Consider the following 16,661-nt stretch of genomic DNA (forward strand, 5'->3'; position numbering starts at 1 on the left):
ACGTGTAACACATACGTGATATGAAAAGAGACCGTCATTGCTCTTTTTCCGCGCTTCGAACTAGACGACTGCAACTCACCTGCAACTCGCAACGATTCCCCCACATGCTGACCGACAAGCACACGTTTAATCATGCTCTGTTTTTTCGCCAATCCTTTTAAGGTGGTTTTTATCTTGATACTTTCACGAAATCATTCAAACCAGTGCAATGGAGATCAGATGCGACAAGCCACGGCCGGGCTACACTGCACCTGTGCGCGCTCGCCCGGCATTAGCCTGGCCGTGGACTAGCGAGTGCATTTCCGCACTTTGGCGCCAGTCGGCGCCTAGATAAGAACACTTGGATCGTACATGTTATCGCTACTAGGGCATCGTCACTCAGGATGGTATTCGTGGAATGTATCACATTGATCACGTAGCACTAGTGTCGATGTCGCAGAGCAGTCTATTTTTCGTTTTTTCTTCTTAGCTTTTCTACGCTGTTTGACATCGTATTTAAATAACTTCCACGCGATGGATGCCGTTCAAATTCGGCCAAAAATACTTATGCATACCAAGCGATCGAATGATGGGCACATCTCGATCTTGAAATTTGATGTGAGTGCTCCTTTAAGGCGTCAAGTCCGGCACCATTTCCTCCACATTCGCTCGACCATGGCGCCGCACACACGCCTCCGGCAGTCTCCGTTATTCAAGCTGTTGTGAGGCAGGAAATCGCAAAGCTCGGTTTTCCTGTGGCCTGCTCCGTCTCCCGACCCACCTCCAGACCAATGACAATAAATGGACCACGCTATGACTTACATTTTCTTCCATGATTCCGCAATCCGACGGAATGGAGAACTGCAGACGACAAACTGATCTGCTTCCGCTGCCACCGAGTTGGCCATATCTTCCGCTACTGCCGCAGCACTTGGACGCCTTCAAGCTGGAGCCCACTTTCTTTTTCTCGCCCATACGAGGACTCCCGTCGGTATTCGCCCATTCGTGTGTATCCTTCTTCCGCCGTCCCTAACAGCCGCTCCACTGTTCGTTGGTCGTCACCTCAACGCCGCCGTTCCCCATCGCGCCAATCACGCCGCTATCCATCGCCGGTCAACTATGGGTCCTCTCGGATGGAAAACTAGACCATGCAGCTCCGGAAGGTAGCACTGCATCAATTGCGACTGATTCAAATTCTCCGTTGACGCTCCCCACTAGTACGAACTTGATTGAAGTGTATGTGGACGGTATTCCTTTGACGGCGTTAGTTGACACCGGAGCTCAAGTGTGCATAATGAGTGCTCACCTGTGTTGCCTACTCAAAAAAGTCCTCATGTCTGCAGCGACTAAAGCCCTCCGTGTAGCTGATGGTGGAACTGTAGCCATCACTGGAATGTGTACCGCTCGTGTTAGCAGTGCCGGCCGTCGCGTGCCGGTTTTATTTACGGTGCTTGAAAATTGTTCTCCTCACGACCTAATTTTCGGCATGGACTTCTTATCGACGCATTCTGCCCTGATTGATTGTGCTGCCAGTACTCTCTGCCTAGAACTTTCTCTTCTGGATTTTCACCCTGAACTTCAACCGAGTTGTCGCCTACGCTAGCCGCCTCCTCACAGCTGCTGAGCGCAACTGTTCTATTACAGAGCGTGAATGTCTTGCTCTTGTTTGGGCAGTCTCAAAGTTCCGCCCATATTTATATGGCACAAAGTTCTCTGTGATAACTGACCATCATGTGCCATGTTGGCTTACGTCACTGAAGGATCCTACTGGCCGGCTCGGGCGCTGGGCTCTGCGACTGCAAGAGTATACCTACACAGTGATGTGCAAATCCAGACGCCTACATCAGGACGCAGACTGCCTGTCTTGCTACCCAGTTGCCGAGTCGAGCACTATGCCTGACACCGACACCGAGTCTTGCGTCTTTTCCCTTTCGCAAATGACATGCATCGGTGACGAGCAGCGCCACGATGCATCCTTGCGTGCTATCATTAAGTGCCTTGAATCACCATCTTCCAATCAGTCCCATCGCTCATTCGTGCTCCACGATGGTGTATTATACCGCCAAAGTTTTGATCTGGATGGACCGGTCCTGCTGCTTGTCATTCCGAAACATCTTCACTCGGAAGTTCTACATGAACTTCATGACCTTCCGACTGCTGGTCACCTTGATGTGTCACACACTTACGACCGAATACGCCGACGCTTCTTTTGGCCAGGGCTTGCACGCTCAGTCAGAAGATACGTTACGGCTTGTGAGAAATGTCAGCGCCGCAAAACACCATCGACACTTCCCGCTGGACGCCTTCAACTACGTGACTTTCCGTCAGAACCGTTCTTCGTTGTTAGATTTGACCTACTTGGCCCTTTCCCCTTCTCTTCCTCGGGTAACAAGTGGATAGCCGTGGCCACCGACTACGCCACGTGCTATGCCATCACACGAGCTCTTCTAACAAGCTGCGCCACAGATGTCGCAGACTTCCTTCTCAAGGACGTGATTTTGCAACACGGAGCCCCACGGCAACTGCTTACAGACCGTGGCCGCACCTTTTTGTCGAAGGTCATAGCCGACACCTTGCAGTCCTGTCAAACGAGACACAAGCTGACTACGTCATACCACCTGCAAACCAATGGACTCACGGAGCGTCTAAATCGAACTCTTACAGACATTCTCACTAAGTATGTTTCTGCCAACCACACCGACTGGGATCTCGCGTTGCCTTACATCACATTTGCCTACATTTCTACATGACACTGCCGGTTACTCTCCATTTTTTCTGCTGTTTGGCCGAGAACCAACATTGCCTCTAGACGCGGTCATACCGTCCCCTGCAGTACTGACCGGTGAATATGCCATATCACTCGGGACGCTCACGCACGCGAAATCACCCGTACTCGCCTTCTGACCTCTCAAAAAAGAAGCAACGGCGTTTGTATGACCAGCAACACCGTGACGTACACTTCCCACCCGGTTCTATGGTCTTGCTCTGGTCTCCAACTCTTCAAGTTGGCTTGTCAGAAAAACTGCTTACTCGCTACACAGGTCCATACCGAGTCCTTTGTGTGGTTACTCCTGTAACATATGAAATTGGTCCTGCCACCCCGTCGCCTTCATCTGCCCAACAGGCTACCTATATTGTACATATTGCGCGCTTGAGGCCCTACCACTCTCCTAGTGACGTTGACATTTAGATGCGCCGAGCGCTTGTGCCGCCAGGTGTTATGCTACATGCATGCCTATTGATATTCTAGAGGGCGACGCGCGTGTGTGCCTGACGAAGAAGACGAAGGGTTGTCTCCGCTCGATCGCTGGTGAACTGGTCACGCCATTACCGCTGGTTTTAAATACATCTAATCCCCAGCTTCGTTGATACGGCGTCTCTTCTTTTCCGAAACAATATTGTTTATGAAATTAATACAGTTTGGAAATGTGACAAAATATGCTTTTGTAGCTATTAATTTATTTAGATGCTAATTATTCTTTATATGCTGTTCATTTAAAAAATATTTTAAAAAGTGAAACATTCGTTGCTGTTTAACTTCAAGGCGTATAGAATCATTCATATTAGAAGTTCTTTTTCTAGTGAATGAACACTGTATTTGGAAGGATGCGGGACTCTGCCTTTGTTTAAAATTTCTGCAATATCATAATTGATCACCATCATGTTGGGATAATTGAGGACTAACTAAATCTCGTAATTGATCATCTTGTGTTTTTGTATAAAAACCTAACTACTGGATTGAAATACGTGCACAGGTTAAATATTGGTTTCAAGCATTAGAAAAAGTGAGAATTATTTTATTTCGCCAATTTTGTCGTAAGCAGCACATAAAACGTGCGGTGAAATGTGGTGGTGTGTCTACAAGAGTATTCATATTGAGCAATATATATCAAAATCGACAAATACAAATGACAGACAGAAATATGCACGCGGCACCTGAAGGGCACTCTGTGACACTTCACTTTCAACACACTTAGCTGAAACACATGCATTCGTTTTTATTGTTCTTGAAATATTGGTCAAGTCAAAGTGTTCAAAGCTTTTCTTTAGTCCTGTTGTATTGCTTTCTTACTCAGGCCAAAGAGAGACTGGCTGAGCTGAAAAAGATGAGAGCTCTGATGTCTTATCAGGAGATGAAAGCTCGAAGGCAGGCCAAGATCAAAAGCAAGAAGTAAGTGCCAACAATAACTTCATTGAATATCTAGCTGAATCTGGTCAGACTTCAACATCTCCTTCACATGTATTAGGGTTTGAATAAAAAACTTTGTGTTCGGGCTTTGGGGGGCACCAGTCGCTACTTGGTGAGTAATGTGTCAGCTTATTAACTGCATCTAAAATTAGATAGGCCATGGTGATAGATTAGATGTATAAGTTAACCAAAGGATTTTTTCATGTAATGTCAGAGAAACAATAGATAAAATTAGCTGTTTAAATTAATTGTAAGTAAAGTAGGCAAATAGGTGTTGTAAAAGAGGCATGCCTTCATTTAAAGACAAGCTGCTGTAACTGAGAGTGGGTCCTACAGTTTCTAGATTGTGTGTTTAGTGCTTTACTACTATTTAACTACAAGTAGAACAGTGGCCGCTGAATTTTCTGGCCCCTTGCTTTGGTTCTACAGTAAAGTTTTGTTAAAGGGACACTAAATATAAAAATGATTTTACACTTTGTATTAGTAAACTATGATTGAACCATCCCAAAAATACCACTCTTAATTTGAGAAAACACTTGATATGCGAGAGAATGCACGAAAACAAAATAAGGGTGGAGACATCACCCAAACACTATGTCATATATTTCGATGGCTTCTATTAAGTCCCACATAGTTCTTAACTGGTAAAAGAGAAGTACGTTGTCATCTGTAGGGGCGACAGACTTTATATGTCAGGTTTCAGAAATTTTTATTCAGCTGTTGTCACAAAAGTACAAAAAATGCATCTTGAAATTCGTGTCATATCAAGCGGAGATTTCGAAGCAGTATTGGAAAATGCAACTTTAACCTAGATTTTCTCCTCAAATATAAGATGGTGACCTTAATGACATTACATTTCTCAAAGTGTAACTTATCAATTTAAACCAAGTTATTGTTTTACATTAGTGTCCCTTTTATTTGGACTATATGGAATCTGAAAGAGGACGTTCAATTAACCAGATTTCTAGTTGTCGGAGTATTGAGACAGCAATAACCAGATGCCTGCTATTTCCTGCTTTTTACTAAATAAGACCACAAATCCTCTTTCTAGCTTGCACAAGAGCAGGGAAGAAACTTCAGTTTTAGACCTCCTTCGACTGAACAGAGGTTGCAGCGTGAACTGCATGAACGGTGTGTTCGTGCCTGAGATACACCTTTTATAAGTGTGTGCACATCCTGATTAATTTTTTTTTCTTTAAAGATTTTCATTGCTCTGGGTAACCAAACAGAAATTATCATCGTATACCGATATCTGCTTGCTTTGTCCTCTTTAACTTCTGCTTCACTCCCAGAATAGGTGCACCAATTTGTCACGCATGGAATGCAAAAACTATGATGGACAAGTCTGTTAATTGACTAAATATGGCGGAACATCACGTAACAACTAAAATTTGCAAAGCGTCATGTAACAGGCAGTCACGTGACTAAAATCACATGACATCATGTAACATCTTGTCACGTTACTAAAATCACGTAACCTGAAGTAGCTAGTCACGTGACTAAGAGTCCTGTAACATCACACAACATCTAGTAGTGACTAAAGATTTTGTAATATTTACTCGTGGGACTAAAATCATGTAACATTGCATAATAGCTAGACGTGTGACATGTTCTCGTCTCATGACATGCCTAGCCAAGTCTAGCCATACTTAGTACCACTAGCAAAATTTAGCTAGGTTGAACATTAGCTCTTCTGATGGCTCCATCCTTTCGCCACAAGTACAAGCTGCGCACTTTTCCTGCATTGGGATGGTTGACAAGAGATAGCCTGTCTTCTGAGGTGCACCAGCTTAGGGACTTAATATTCCTGCATCTAGGCCATGATGTGATTGCTCTTTATCCTGGACAGCTTTCACTGTATTTGTGAGAATTTACAGACATTGCATTTGGCTGAAATGGAACAAGTGCTTGATGGCATAACCATGTAACTGCTATGATTAGGAATGGTGACCATGCAGTGCCAATCTGCACTGGGTCAGTCAGCGGGTCAGTCAGTCAACAAACTTTATTGGGTCCTAAGGAACTACACAGTTGCAGTTGCGGACCACGCCTTTTCTGGGAGTCTGAAGACCATAGTCCTCTGCCCGTTCGGGAACCCTTTGGACAACCCTTAGTTGTTTAAGGAGATCGCTGCTTTTAAGGACTTCATCCCAGTCCTCTTGTTTATTAAAAAAGGCATGTTGTAACGCCAAACAGTGCCAAGCGAGTGTTTTTCACATCTTCTGATTTAACTGTGCAAATACTAGGAGGCACAGCATGAGCACTAAGTGTGCTCACTTATTCAATACTTGTCACGTTTCTTTCTTCTCATTGTTTTTTTCTTATTGTTTTTCATGCAAATGTTCAATTTCCTCCAACATGCCCACTTGTCTGTTCTTTATATGGACTTAAGTATACTCTGTCCACTTTTGCAAAGCCGCACTTGGCTGAAGGACTGGCAGAGGAGAAACGATTTTGTTCATCTTTCTTAATTTTAACGTTTGACTGTCGCATTTAGTTGCCGTGGTTTGTCACTTCCTCTAGGTATCACCGTATCCTGAAGAAGGAGCGTCTAAGGAAAGAAATGAAAGAGTTTGAAGAGCTGAAGGAGAAGAATCCTGAGCTTGCCATTGAGAAGCTGAAAGAACTCGAAAAGCAGCGAATCTTGGTGAGTCTGTGCAGGCACTCAACAGTCTTTGTGGGAATCAGTTGAACGATACTGGTTTCTCAGTGTGTTTAACGAAATTATTGTGTCCTGTACAGCTTCGAAACTCGCACATCATGCCTTGTGAGTGACCACTTGTGTTTCTGCAGCTGTGTTTTCTTGCAGTCCTCTTGCAGTTCAGCACGATCAACACGTCCCTGACCGTCAGGGACATGCTGTCCATGTCAATAGAAAAATAACATGCTCTGATGTAGACATTTTAGCTGGTGGTGCCCTGCGGCGCAAAGTCACAACCGCGAAAAAAAGAAACGGAAATGCCTCCGGCTGAGTGCAGGCACGGAAAGCATAGAGCAAGAAACGAGCGCGGCCAAAAGGGTTCCGCGTCCCCACTACGTGATCGCGGCAGAACGCGAGCAGCGCGTTCGACCGGTTCCTTGGAAACCGAAACGGCGGCAGTTCCCTTTTGTGCCACAAGATGCCATCAGCACGAAATGGTCCTCTGGCAGTATGACATTATATCTGGTCGCCTCAAGGAGCGGAGTTACACCTCCCAAATGTTTCTTTGTCCGTGCACATGTGTAAAAGCATGGTGAAGGCCAGCGGTCCACCACTGTTGTCTTTTGTTACCCTTTCACTCTCAGAAACACAGGTAGTCTGGGGTGTCCTTGTGTTATTGCAATGGACTTGGAACTTTTTATTCATGAATGGGATGTGCGCTGAAGGTGAGAGTGTGTGCAGTTTTCAAGTAAGGAAAGACAGGCAAGCCAGGCGGCTTAGTGCTCCATGCAGAAACACACCCCAAGTGTGCCCTTTGTCTCTCAAACCACACAGTTTTATCCCCTGGCCATTCTTTTTCTTAAACAACGAATATTCGTCATATATCATGCAGGCCTTTCCTGGCCTTAACCCCACCATACTGGTACTGTGAGGTCATAAACATTGCACACCCTATCAGTGTGACATAGAATTCTCTAAGGGAAAGTAACAAGTACTGAGTTTTCAAGGAAGGAAACAAGCTAGCCAGTTGACAATTACAACTGTTGTGGGATGACGAAGATTCCCTAAAGAGTGCCAGCTGTTTCTAGAGTGAGATGCTGTAGATTCAAGATAACTGCTTCAGTGTTGTTTACACTTAACATGCCTTCAGTATGTTTTACAGAAGCCATGTGACTGCACTTAGGCAGGATTCCCTCCCTTAAATTTCTGGCCACCAGAGTACACTGGATGATTCCTGCCTGCTCATATCTCACTTCATGATCAAGGACACACCTTTTCTGCGGTGGAAGGGGAGATGGAACAACTTTATTTGCGTGGTCATAGTAGTAGCTCCTAATGCTGAACTGAAATTTTGTTTCGAGACTATTGCTAAGCTTGCAGTAACAGGTGCATCATTGGCACACCTACATGAATGAATGAATAAGCATTATTTAAAACTGGTGGGGCGATCTTGCTTCATGCAAGGCAGGCAGGGAAAGGGGGGATCGGCACCTGTTCTATCCAACTCTCCGCTATTAATGATGGCGGCAGCCTCAAAGTATTCTTCTGTCTCCTCTGTGGCCTTCAAGTGCTTAGAGCTTATGTTCCTTCCTGCAGGAAAGAGTGTCCCTGAGGCATAAAGGCACAGGAAAATGGGCCAAGCAGCAAATGCTCAGGACTAAGTACAACCAAGAGGTAAGTCTATTTCTTGGAAGAAAAAGAATGGGGGGGGGGGGGGGGGCAACTCAGTTCTATGCAGACTTGCATTACATGTATTTATGTTCGGGCTTGGGTAGGCATATGGAAACAGGTTCCAAACGAATTTGAAGCGAATAGTGATTTGGTTGAATAACTTAGAATCGAATTCAAATAGTTTATGTTACATAATATAAAGGAAAAGGAGCATATTTGTCCTGCAGAATATCCTGCAGAATATTTCTTCAAATTAAAACGAGGCGTGTGCGAATGTTATTCTTTAATTTGGTTCAAAGATATGTGGAAGCAACTTCAAACAGCAGCAGGCTTGAATTTCGGTAGAATGCAAGTGATAATCTAAAAAATGCATTACTTTTTTTTTAACTTACTGTACCTATAGTATCTGAACTGGTGTAACAAGCTCTTGAATTTAAAAAATTGTATGGATGAGAGGGTATTAAGTTCATTTATTCTGGAAGTGGGTTTTTGTGCAATTGCAGATTTCGTCTGAAAGTATTTTTTCACCGTATAGTGCTATTTTATGGCAGTAAAACAATTTTTACAGGGGGTGACATGCGATTAAACGTTTATGCACTCATTTCGAATACATCAGAATTTTTAGTGATTTAAATACATTTTGAAGTGAATTTATGTACTGCAATATTCGTTCATATATTTACACGTGCCTTTACACTACGTTTCTACATCTTCGTTTGAGAATCCCAGTGTGTTTCTTAGGGTTTTTTTTTTGTTTTTTAAATTGAGAAACACCGTGGGAAAAGTGTCACACCTTCCAGTGAATGTGTATTTCCTAAGACTTATCTAGAAAGAACTCGAGAATGAATACACCAAGATTGCACTGTTTGCACTTTCCTGATTCTTTGTCAATGCAGCATCTCCTGTCGGCTAGGATAGTGGCAGTGATATTAGTGTTTTCTTTTATAACAGTTTCTTTTTCCTTTTGTAATTTGCCTTTGTGAATAACGTATCTTACTGTATCTTAAACGTATCTTAAATATTGACAGGGTAGGCAAGATGCATTCTTTTTCTCTCTGAAATTCAAGGTATTTTGTGTGACCATACTAGCCTTTCCTTCTGAGTAACTCATGGTAACAATCAACTGCCCAGTAGCTGATGAAGTTGTGTCAGCAACTGTATTGTCATTGACAATGCCAAGTGAAAGTCGCTTTAGAAGCTTTAGTAGGAAGGAAGCGACCTATTGTGATAGGTCATCAGCTTTTTGTTGGCTTGAAGCATTGCGTTTGAGATCAGAAAGATGTGCTGTATGGTTGCCAAGCGCGCTAAGCTTCTTGACCATGTTTAACGACAAGCGTCGTGAACAAAGCTGAGGTCATACTTAACGAAAGCCAAAGCAGTCAAATGTCGTTTGGGCTAATTTAATCTTTCATTTTCCATTCGTAGAAGTTTTACAGTGTGACTTACTCGCTTTTTTTCTCTTCTATAAGAGTCGAGAAGCACTACTGAAGCAGCTGGAGCTGAGTCGACAGCTGACACAGAAGCCCTTAGTTGAATCGTCTGACGACGAGGATGCAATGGATTCCGATGCTGCCGGAGAAGTTGCATCTACGCATACTGGAGAGTTAGAAGCGAGCTTTTTCAGCTCGGCTAACCCGTGGCTAAAGAAACCGAGTGGAGCGCGGCCCAGTGCGGCAGTATCCAACGGCGAAGTTCCCGAAGATGTTGAAAATGAAAAGGACACCAATGCCAATTTAGACAACGACAGTGAGGAAGATGGTGATGAAAATGGCGACGAGGGGCGAGCGAAGCAGGCAGATGGCACAGAAAATGGGCAGGAACGTTTAACCTCCGAGGCAGCAGCTGTTGAAGCCGAAGCGGCAAGTTGTGGGACTGATGAAAAGGAAGAAAAAAGTGTGTCATCCTCAAAGCTACAGCACGCTGGCGGAGTGAAGCAAGTTTCGGTCGAGAAAGGTGTGAAAAGGAAACTAGCTGAAGTAACAAAGAGCAGAGGCCATGCCAGTGTGCAGGACTCCGAGCCTGTGAAGCTACCCTTGGAAGAACCAGAGGTTGTTAACATTGATAGGATGTTCGATTCTCTCAGTGGACGTGCGGCGAAGAGGAGGAAGAAAATCAAGCCGGGCCAGAAGAAGAGGAAAGACATCAATAAGTTCACTGTGACACCTATTAGCCGAGAGAAGGCCAGCAAGGAAGAGAACAATGATCCTGACAAAACAATGGAAGACCTTGAAAGCTCTGAAAACGAAGCTCAACTCGATGAGACATTGGGAAGAAAGCAGACTCTGAAAGACTTGGAAAGCTTTAGCCAACAGGAAACGCTCAAGCCGGCAGCAAAACGGCAATCCTCTGTCCCAAAGCCGACCCAGTCAATAGCGAAGCCAGACAAAGTAGAAGTCGACCCAACAAGGTTTCTCGAGGTGAAACAGCAGATACTGAAGTCTAGGGCTCCGGACTTGGGTGGAACTGCTGAGGATGCCTTGGATGATGAGGACATTGAGAAGGAACAGGCCGTTACTATCGCCGAAGCATTTGCAGACGACGATGTCATCAGTGCTTTCAAGTGAGTGATTGCGGTGATCACGTTATACAGCTGCTAATGTGTATGGATTCTTCGTTCATTCACGAACAGCCTGCAATGTCACTTGGATGGTCTGGTAAAAATAACGCAGTGTGGTTTGGGGCGGTTAATTTAATATTTTGGAACATCAGCGGAATATCTTGTCATGCTTTTATATGCCTATTCTTTACAAGTGGTTATCAGCAGCAAACCAAAATGTTTACTTTGCGTCTTTAAAACGATGGTTTGTTCGGACACATTGCTTGCATGCCTGATATTAATATTCTGTGCCTTAAAATGTACGAAAATCAAACTGTAAGCCTCATCATATACATATATCAAATGTACACAGGTGCATTGTTCATTCACATAGTTTGCTCACCATACCTAAGTAGCATGTTAAATACATATGTTTAAGGTATGCATGATCCTTATAGTATGATGCACTTCAGGTAACTCGCTTTATCGAGTGCTGTCATTCAACTCTCTACATTAGTGGTGATGAGTACAGCACGCACTTTGCGAGCTATAGGCCTTGTCATCAGTTTTTCAACCTTCTCGTCCCAGCTCCATTTTCTAATGCATTTATGCTGTGCGGCACATTGTATTGCCCTGCACATTTGCACAGGAACTTTGTAGAGGATTGTCTCAACCATGATAAACCGGCGACTGTTTGCAGCACCTGTTATCTCATAATCATAACCATTTATGTCACACTTGACCTGAACTCGTGGTTTGCATAGCTGCCAATGCTGCAGAGTGTTAATAATTGTGAGAATACCAATAATCTACTTAGTCCTGCAGCATATTTTTCCTGGGCATAGCGAACGTCGTACTAATGTCAATTTAATTTGTGTAGTGTTACGTCGTAACACTGTGCAGTGTTAATCAAGACAATTTACCATATTTACTCATATAATCCTTGCACTTTTTTTTTTTCGCGAAAAACCGATCTAAAGTTGGGGGGTGTATGAATTACCCAAGGAAAATCTTTAGGAATACGTATAGAGTGAAAAAAACAAAAGAAAAAAATAAAGCAACAATGAACTGGCTCCAAATCTGGATTCACACGCAAGCAACTAACTCCAAGCTTTGAGAAATACCAATCAAGGCTCAGCTTAACAATAAAACCACAAGTTCAACACACGGCGAGATTTATTTGCAGTCACGAAAGCCACTAGCAAATCGTGTCTTAAGAATTTTCGTGCAGAGACACTTCACGTAATCAAGAAATGCAGTCTCAACTTGTGGACATTACAGGTCACCGTCAACCTTTGACTTGATGGCCATCTCGCATGGAATTGGTCGCAGTAGCCTTATGACGAAATTAAGTTTTACCATCCATCCCAGTCTTAGGGACACGGAAGGCCTGACGTGCCTTCGTGACTTTCAGCTGCCTGTGCTGCTGTCGCCAGTAGCGAACACCGAACTCATAGACTCCAAAGTGTCGGCCGGTGGCCCTGTTGCCGTTGTTTAGAGTAAAATCAATCACTTTCAACTTGAAAGTGGCCGTGTAGCTTCCATGTCACCCCATAGCGTGACCTCAGATAGGACACAGCAATATACGCAACAATAGAACTCCGCAACGTGCACACACCACTCTGGCTTGGCTTCGATTAGATTGAGGCTCCGTGTGTCAATTGTGTACTATCGTATTCAGTGGTTGGATGAAGCAGACAAAATTACTGCAGCAATTTTTGGGGGTGCGGTAAATACTCGTGGAAAAAAAACACATGCTTTTTTTGGGCGATGCGGGGGATGCGAGAAATATGGGAGTGCGAGAATTACAGTGAAAGCTCGTTAATTCACACCTCATTAATTCGAAATTTTGGATAATTCGAAATGGTCGCCGCAGTCCGGTCCGCAGTGCATAGGAGACCATGTGTAAAACGATTCGTTAATTCGAACAGAAATTGCTGCCTCTACGGATAATTCGAAGCGCGCGCCGCCAAGCGTCATCATCGTCAAACACTAGTGGTAGCTTTTACGGTCAAACGATAGGTGGCACGACCAGTTTTTTCGAGCTTCAAGTGGCCTCCGAGCAAAGGGCGAGCAAAGTATGGCCTCCAAAATCCAGGGAGCAATTTTTTTTTTTCGTAGCCCTTCCGCTATCTCAGCGCCTGGCGCCACTTGTACGCGGGACCCACGGGAAGCTGAGGAGTCGGCGGAGTAGTCCTAGCAGTCCTGGGCCGCTCCCGGCAGCGTCACTTTGTTCCTCAAGCACGTTGTTCGTTCACGAATGATTTTGTGCGCGGGCGACAGGAAGGACTTCGGCATTACGCTGCTCACTGCCATGCACATGTTGGTGCGCGTGGGAACAGGTGACCACGACCACAATCGCAAACTGTTTCCGCCACAGTGGATTTGCAGCTGGAAGTGCGCAGGATAGTTGTGACGTTGACGTGGATGGGGCTGAGGAGCTCATGCCAGTGGCATTGCGCGACACTCTTCAGGGCGTACGTTTTGCCAATTATGTTGAAGTTGACACCGGTGCATCGGTGTGTGGTGCCCTGACTGATGAGGACATTATCGCTCAAGTAGCCGGTGCGCAGCCTGATGCTGAAGAGCCAGAAGGTGAGGAAGACGAAAATGACAAAGCGCCTGTGCGCCCGTCAGCTTCTGCGGTGATGGAGGCACTTAATGTGGCGCGTCTCTTCTTCACCTTTGAAGAGGGTGAAGAGGATTCCCTGCGCCGCGTCCGCGCGCTGGAACAGGGAGCCGCAGCTGTGGCATTCAGAGAAAAGAAGCAGATGGTCATCACCGACTTTTTTGGCCAATAAATATTTTTCGTGCCCCACCCCCGAAATCCTCCCATTTTTGCTCACTTTCATTATTTCAAATTTTGTTTAATTCGAAATTGCTCAGCTTTCCCGTGGAATTCTAATTAACGAGCTTTTACTGTACGTGAGTAAATACAGGAGTAGATGTTTTCATATATTTTTCAGCACCTGTCTACAATTCTTTATTATTCACCATTGCGGAAATTCAGCCATCAGGGCTTAGAATCAAACCCAAGGCCTCGCGATAAGTGCAGTAATGTAACATCCAATGAACCTAGGTGGGCCGCTCTTAAGAGACCTGCCCTGTCATACTTCGTTTAGGTATTCTAACAGTAGTACTTAAGTGCATAAAACTGTATGAAACGAATCTGAATCGTGAAGAGACGCTCTTGTTGAAGTGAAAGTGCACACGATGATGGTGGCCATTCCACTTTAACGCATAATTGTCTTGTTTGAAGTGTCTTTTTGTAACACAATGATAAGAGGTCCTTAATCACAGCAGAAAATTTGTTGTACTTGCACCAAATTAAGCTATGTCTGACTGTTCCCTCTATAGCTTCTCTGTGTCAATGAAACCATGTTCCCCGCAGGGAAGAGAAGAAAGCGCAAGTGAAGCAGGACACGCCACAGGGTGTTGACCTTTTCTTGCCCGGCTGGGGATCCTGGGCAGGTCCTGGCATCAAGGTGGACAAGAAGAAAAGGCGCAGGTGAGTGGCAGTCTGCTGTTGTGAGGCTTACGGAGGTGTCTTGTCTGCGAGCATCCCACGTTAAATTCGCCTTGATGTCGCTTCCATTCGGCACGATTCCTATCGCATCGAATGGATGGAGAAGACAAGTAAAAAGGAATCACTTACGGGTATTTTTTTCAAAAACTTAATACACTCCAACATTATTATAACAATGTTGCATGTTACACGAAAGTAAGCTTGTTATATTCGAAAATTTGTTATAAAGGTTTATTCGTAACGCTATATATCTATTGCGAGGCTATTTTCTGTTTACTTTGTTATAACCAATATTTCGTTATATCTCGGTTCATTAAATCAAGGTTTCAGTGCACTCATACTTCGATATAACGAGCCTGGATATAACAAATTAGTTATTGGTTATAACGAAGTACATGAAAAATAGCCCCGTCATAGATACAATGCTGCAAATATATGTTTATAATGAATTTTTGAATATAGCGAGGTATTTCCACAGGAGGTGTGACTTTGTTATTACGAGGTCTGAGTGTAGTACTACCCTTGGCAAATAGAAATTGCTGAAAAGTAGGACATTACTTTGATGTCACATCCCTTGCAACTCCTCGCTGTACGGATGTGGTAAATGACCTGAACTGGTCTGGCTTTCTTTCTGCATCATCTTATAGAGCATTGCATCTTGTTCATGTTAGAGAATGAAAGTACTCTTGAAATTTTTTTTCCTTTCTCTCGTATTATCTTTTTTAAAAAAACAAAAATCGGCATCAACACTGAAAGCTTGCTTGGTGAGTTCATTAGAGTGGACGTACAGTACGTATTGTCAAGTCGTTGTGGTGTTCAGGAAACTACAATGCCTTCGCTAAAGTTGAAACGCTTTATTAGGCAGTCTGGTGCCTAGTTAAAGAGGCAACACTCAAGGTGCTGCAAAATCAGCAAGCACAGACGTCGGTCATCGCTACTCTGATCACCAGCGGAAGGCGTTTTCTATATCAGGAATATACTAGAACCTTCCAGTCTTCTCGAATAAACATGACTAGTCGCGCCTTGCGCACAATCTTATTGGGGCAATCTCAGACAATCGCAAAGCTAGCTGCCCAAACATGGCTGCGCAGCTAGGAACAAGTGGTGCTAACAGTTTGTGTGGGTGAAACTCAATTGCATTTGATAAAGAAACAAGGGCACATGGCGATATTGTGATGGCTACGAAAACCTTGCGAAGTTCCGTAAATACGCCCGTATAACACAAACCTGAATATAATACGAGGTCAGATTTTGGGGATGCAAAATGAAAAAAAAAAATTTTTACACACATGTCATACGAGATAAAAAAGGTCTGAGAAAACATTCATTGAACACGGACCCACCGTTTCTATTGCTGTCGCCTTCAGCTGCGCTTCCCTCCAGCATTTCCTTGTCCGACAAACTGTCGCACACGTGCTCATCTTCTGTGCCATCGAGGGTATTGGAGATGCAGCATTTCTTGAAAGAATGTCGCATAAGGACCCCTGGCATGCTTGCCCAAGCGTCTACAATTCATTTATATAGAGTGGCTGGTGATGCCCGTTTCAGCCGCATGGTCGGTGTTCAAAACATTGTCATACTGGGGGTTAGGCATCGATCGACTCTACGTAGCATTGCCTAACCATATCCTTGCATGGTTAATTAAAGCAAACATCAAGAGGTTGCAGTTGAAACGTCATTCCACACGAGATCACGACAAGTTCCGTGCCGCAGTCGCTAAGAGCCTCTTTATTGAATCGGCCTAATGGCAGCAAAATGCACCCAACACCAGAATAGATGGAAAAGACGGCAGAGCGATGGGTCGTCTACACCACACGGATTTTAATGCATTCGAAGACGAGGTACTCGTTCATCCCGCCTTTATTGTGACATCTCAGCAGCTCCTCACCTTTTGGCATTGTCGTGAACTTGAAGACGACATATGATGGGAGCTTGTGGGCGTCCGCCGTGCTCCATAACATGACTTTGGCACGCATTTTCTCATTGCCAGTAGTACAAACGCTTTCATCTTGGTTGATACAACACACATGAGACTACGACGAAAAAACTGAGACAGGCGCTGACTTGCAACTAAAGTTTGTTTGGGAAAAACAAGCGTATAATACGTGATGTACGACCC

The 16,661-nt window shown here is 44.3% G+C and overlaps 1 protein-coding gene across 1 annotated transcript in view; it reads left to right on the forward strand.

Annotated features, from left to right (window-relative positions):
• The window catches only part of LOC119174495 (U3 small nucleolar RNA-associated protein 14 homolog A), a 48,786-nt gene that overhangs the window by 15,013 nt on the left and 17,112 nt on the right, over positions 1–16,661 (forward strand). The window contains exons 9-13 of the mRNA XM_037425424.2: positions 4,056–4,150; positions 6,692–6,815; positions 8,406–8,483; positions 9,950–11,040; positions 14,408–14,524. Coding sequence (XP_037281321.2) covers positions 4,056–4,150; positions 6,692–6,815; positions 8,406–8,483; positions 9,950–11,040; positions 14,408–14,524 — 1,505 coding nt within the window. The remainder of the gene's footprint in view (positions 1–4,055; positions 4,151–6,691; positions 6,816–8,405; positions 8,484–9,949; positions 11,041–14,407; positions 14,525–16,661) is intronic.

Source organism: Rhipicephalus microplus, chromosome 5 (genome assembly GCF_043290135.1).
Source record: "Rhipicephalus microplus isolate Deutch F79 chromosome 5, USDA_Rmic, whole genome shotgun sequence".
Lineage (NCBI taxonomy): Eukaryota > Metazoa > Arthropoda > Arachnida > Ixodida > Ixodidae > Rhipicephalus > Rhipicephalus microplus.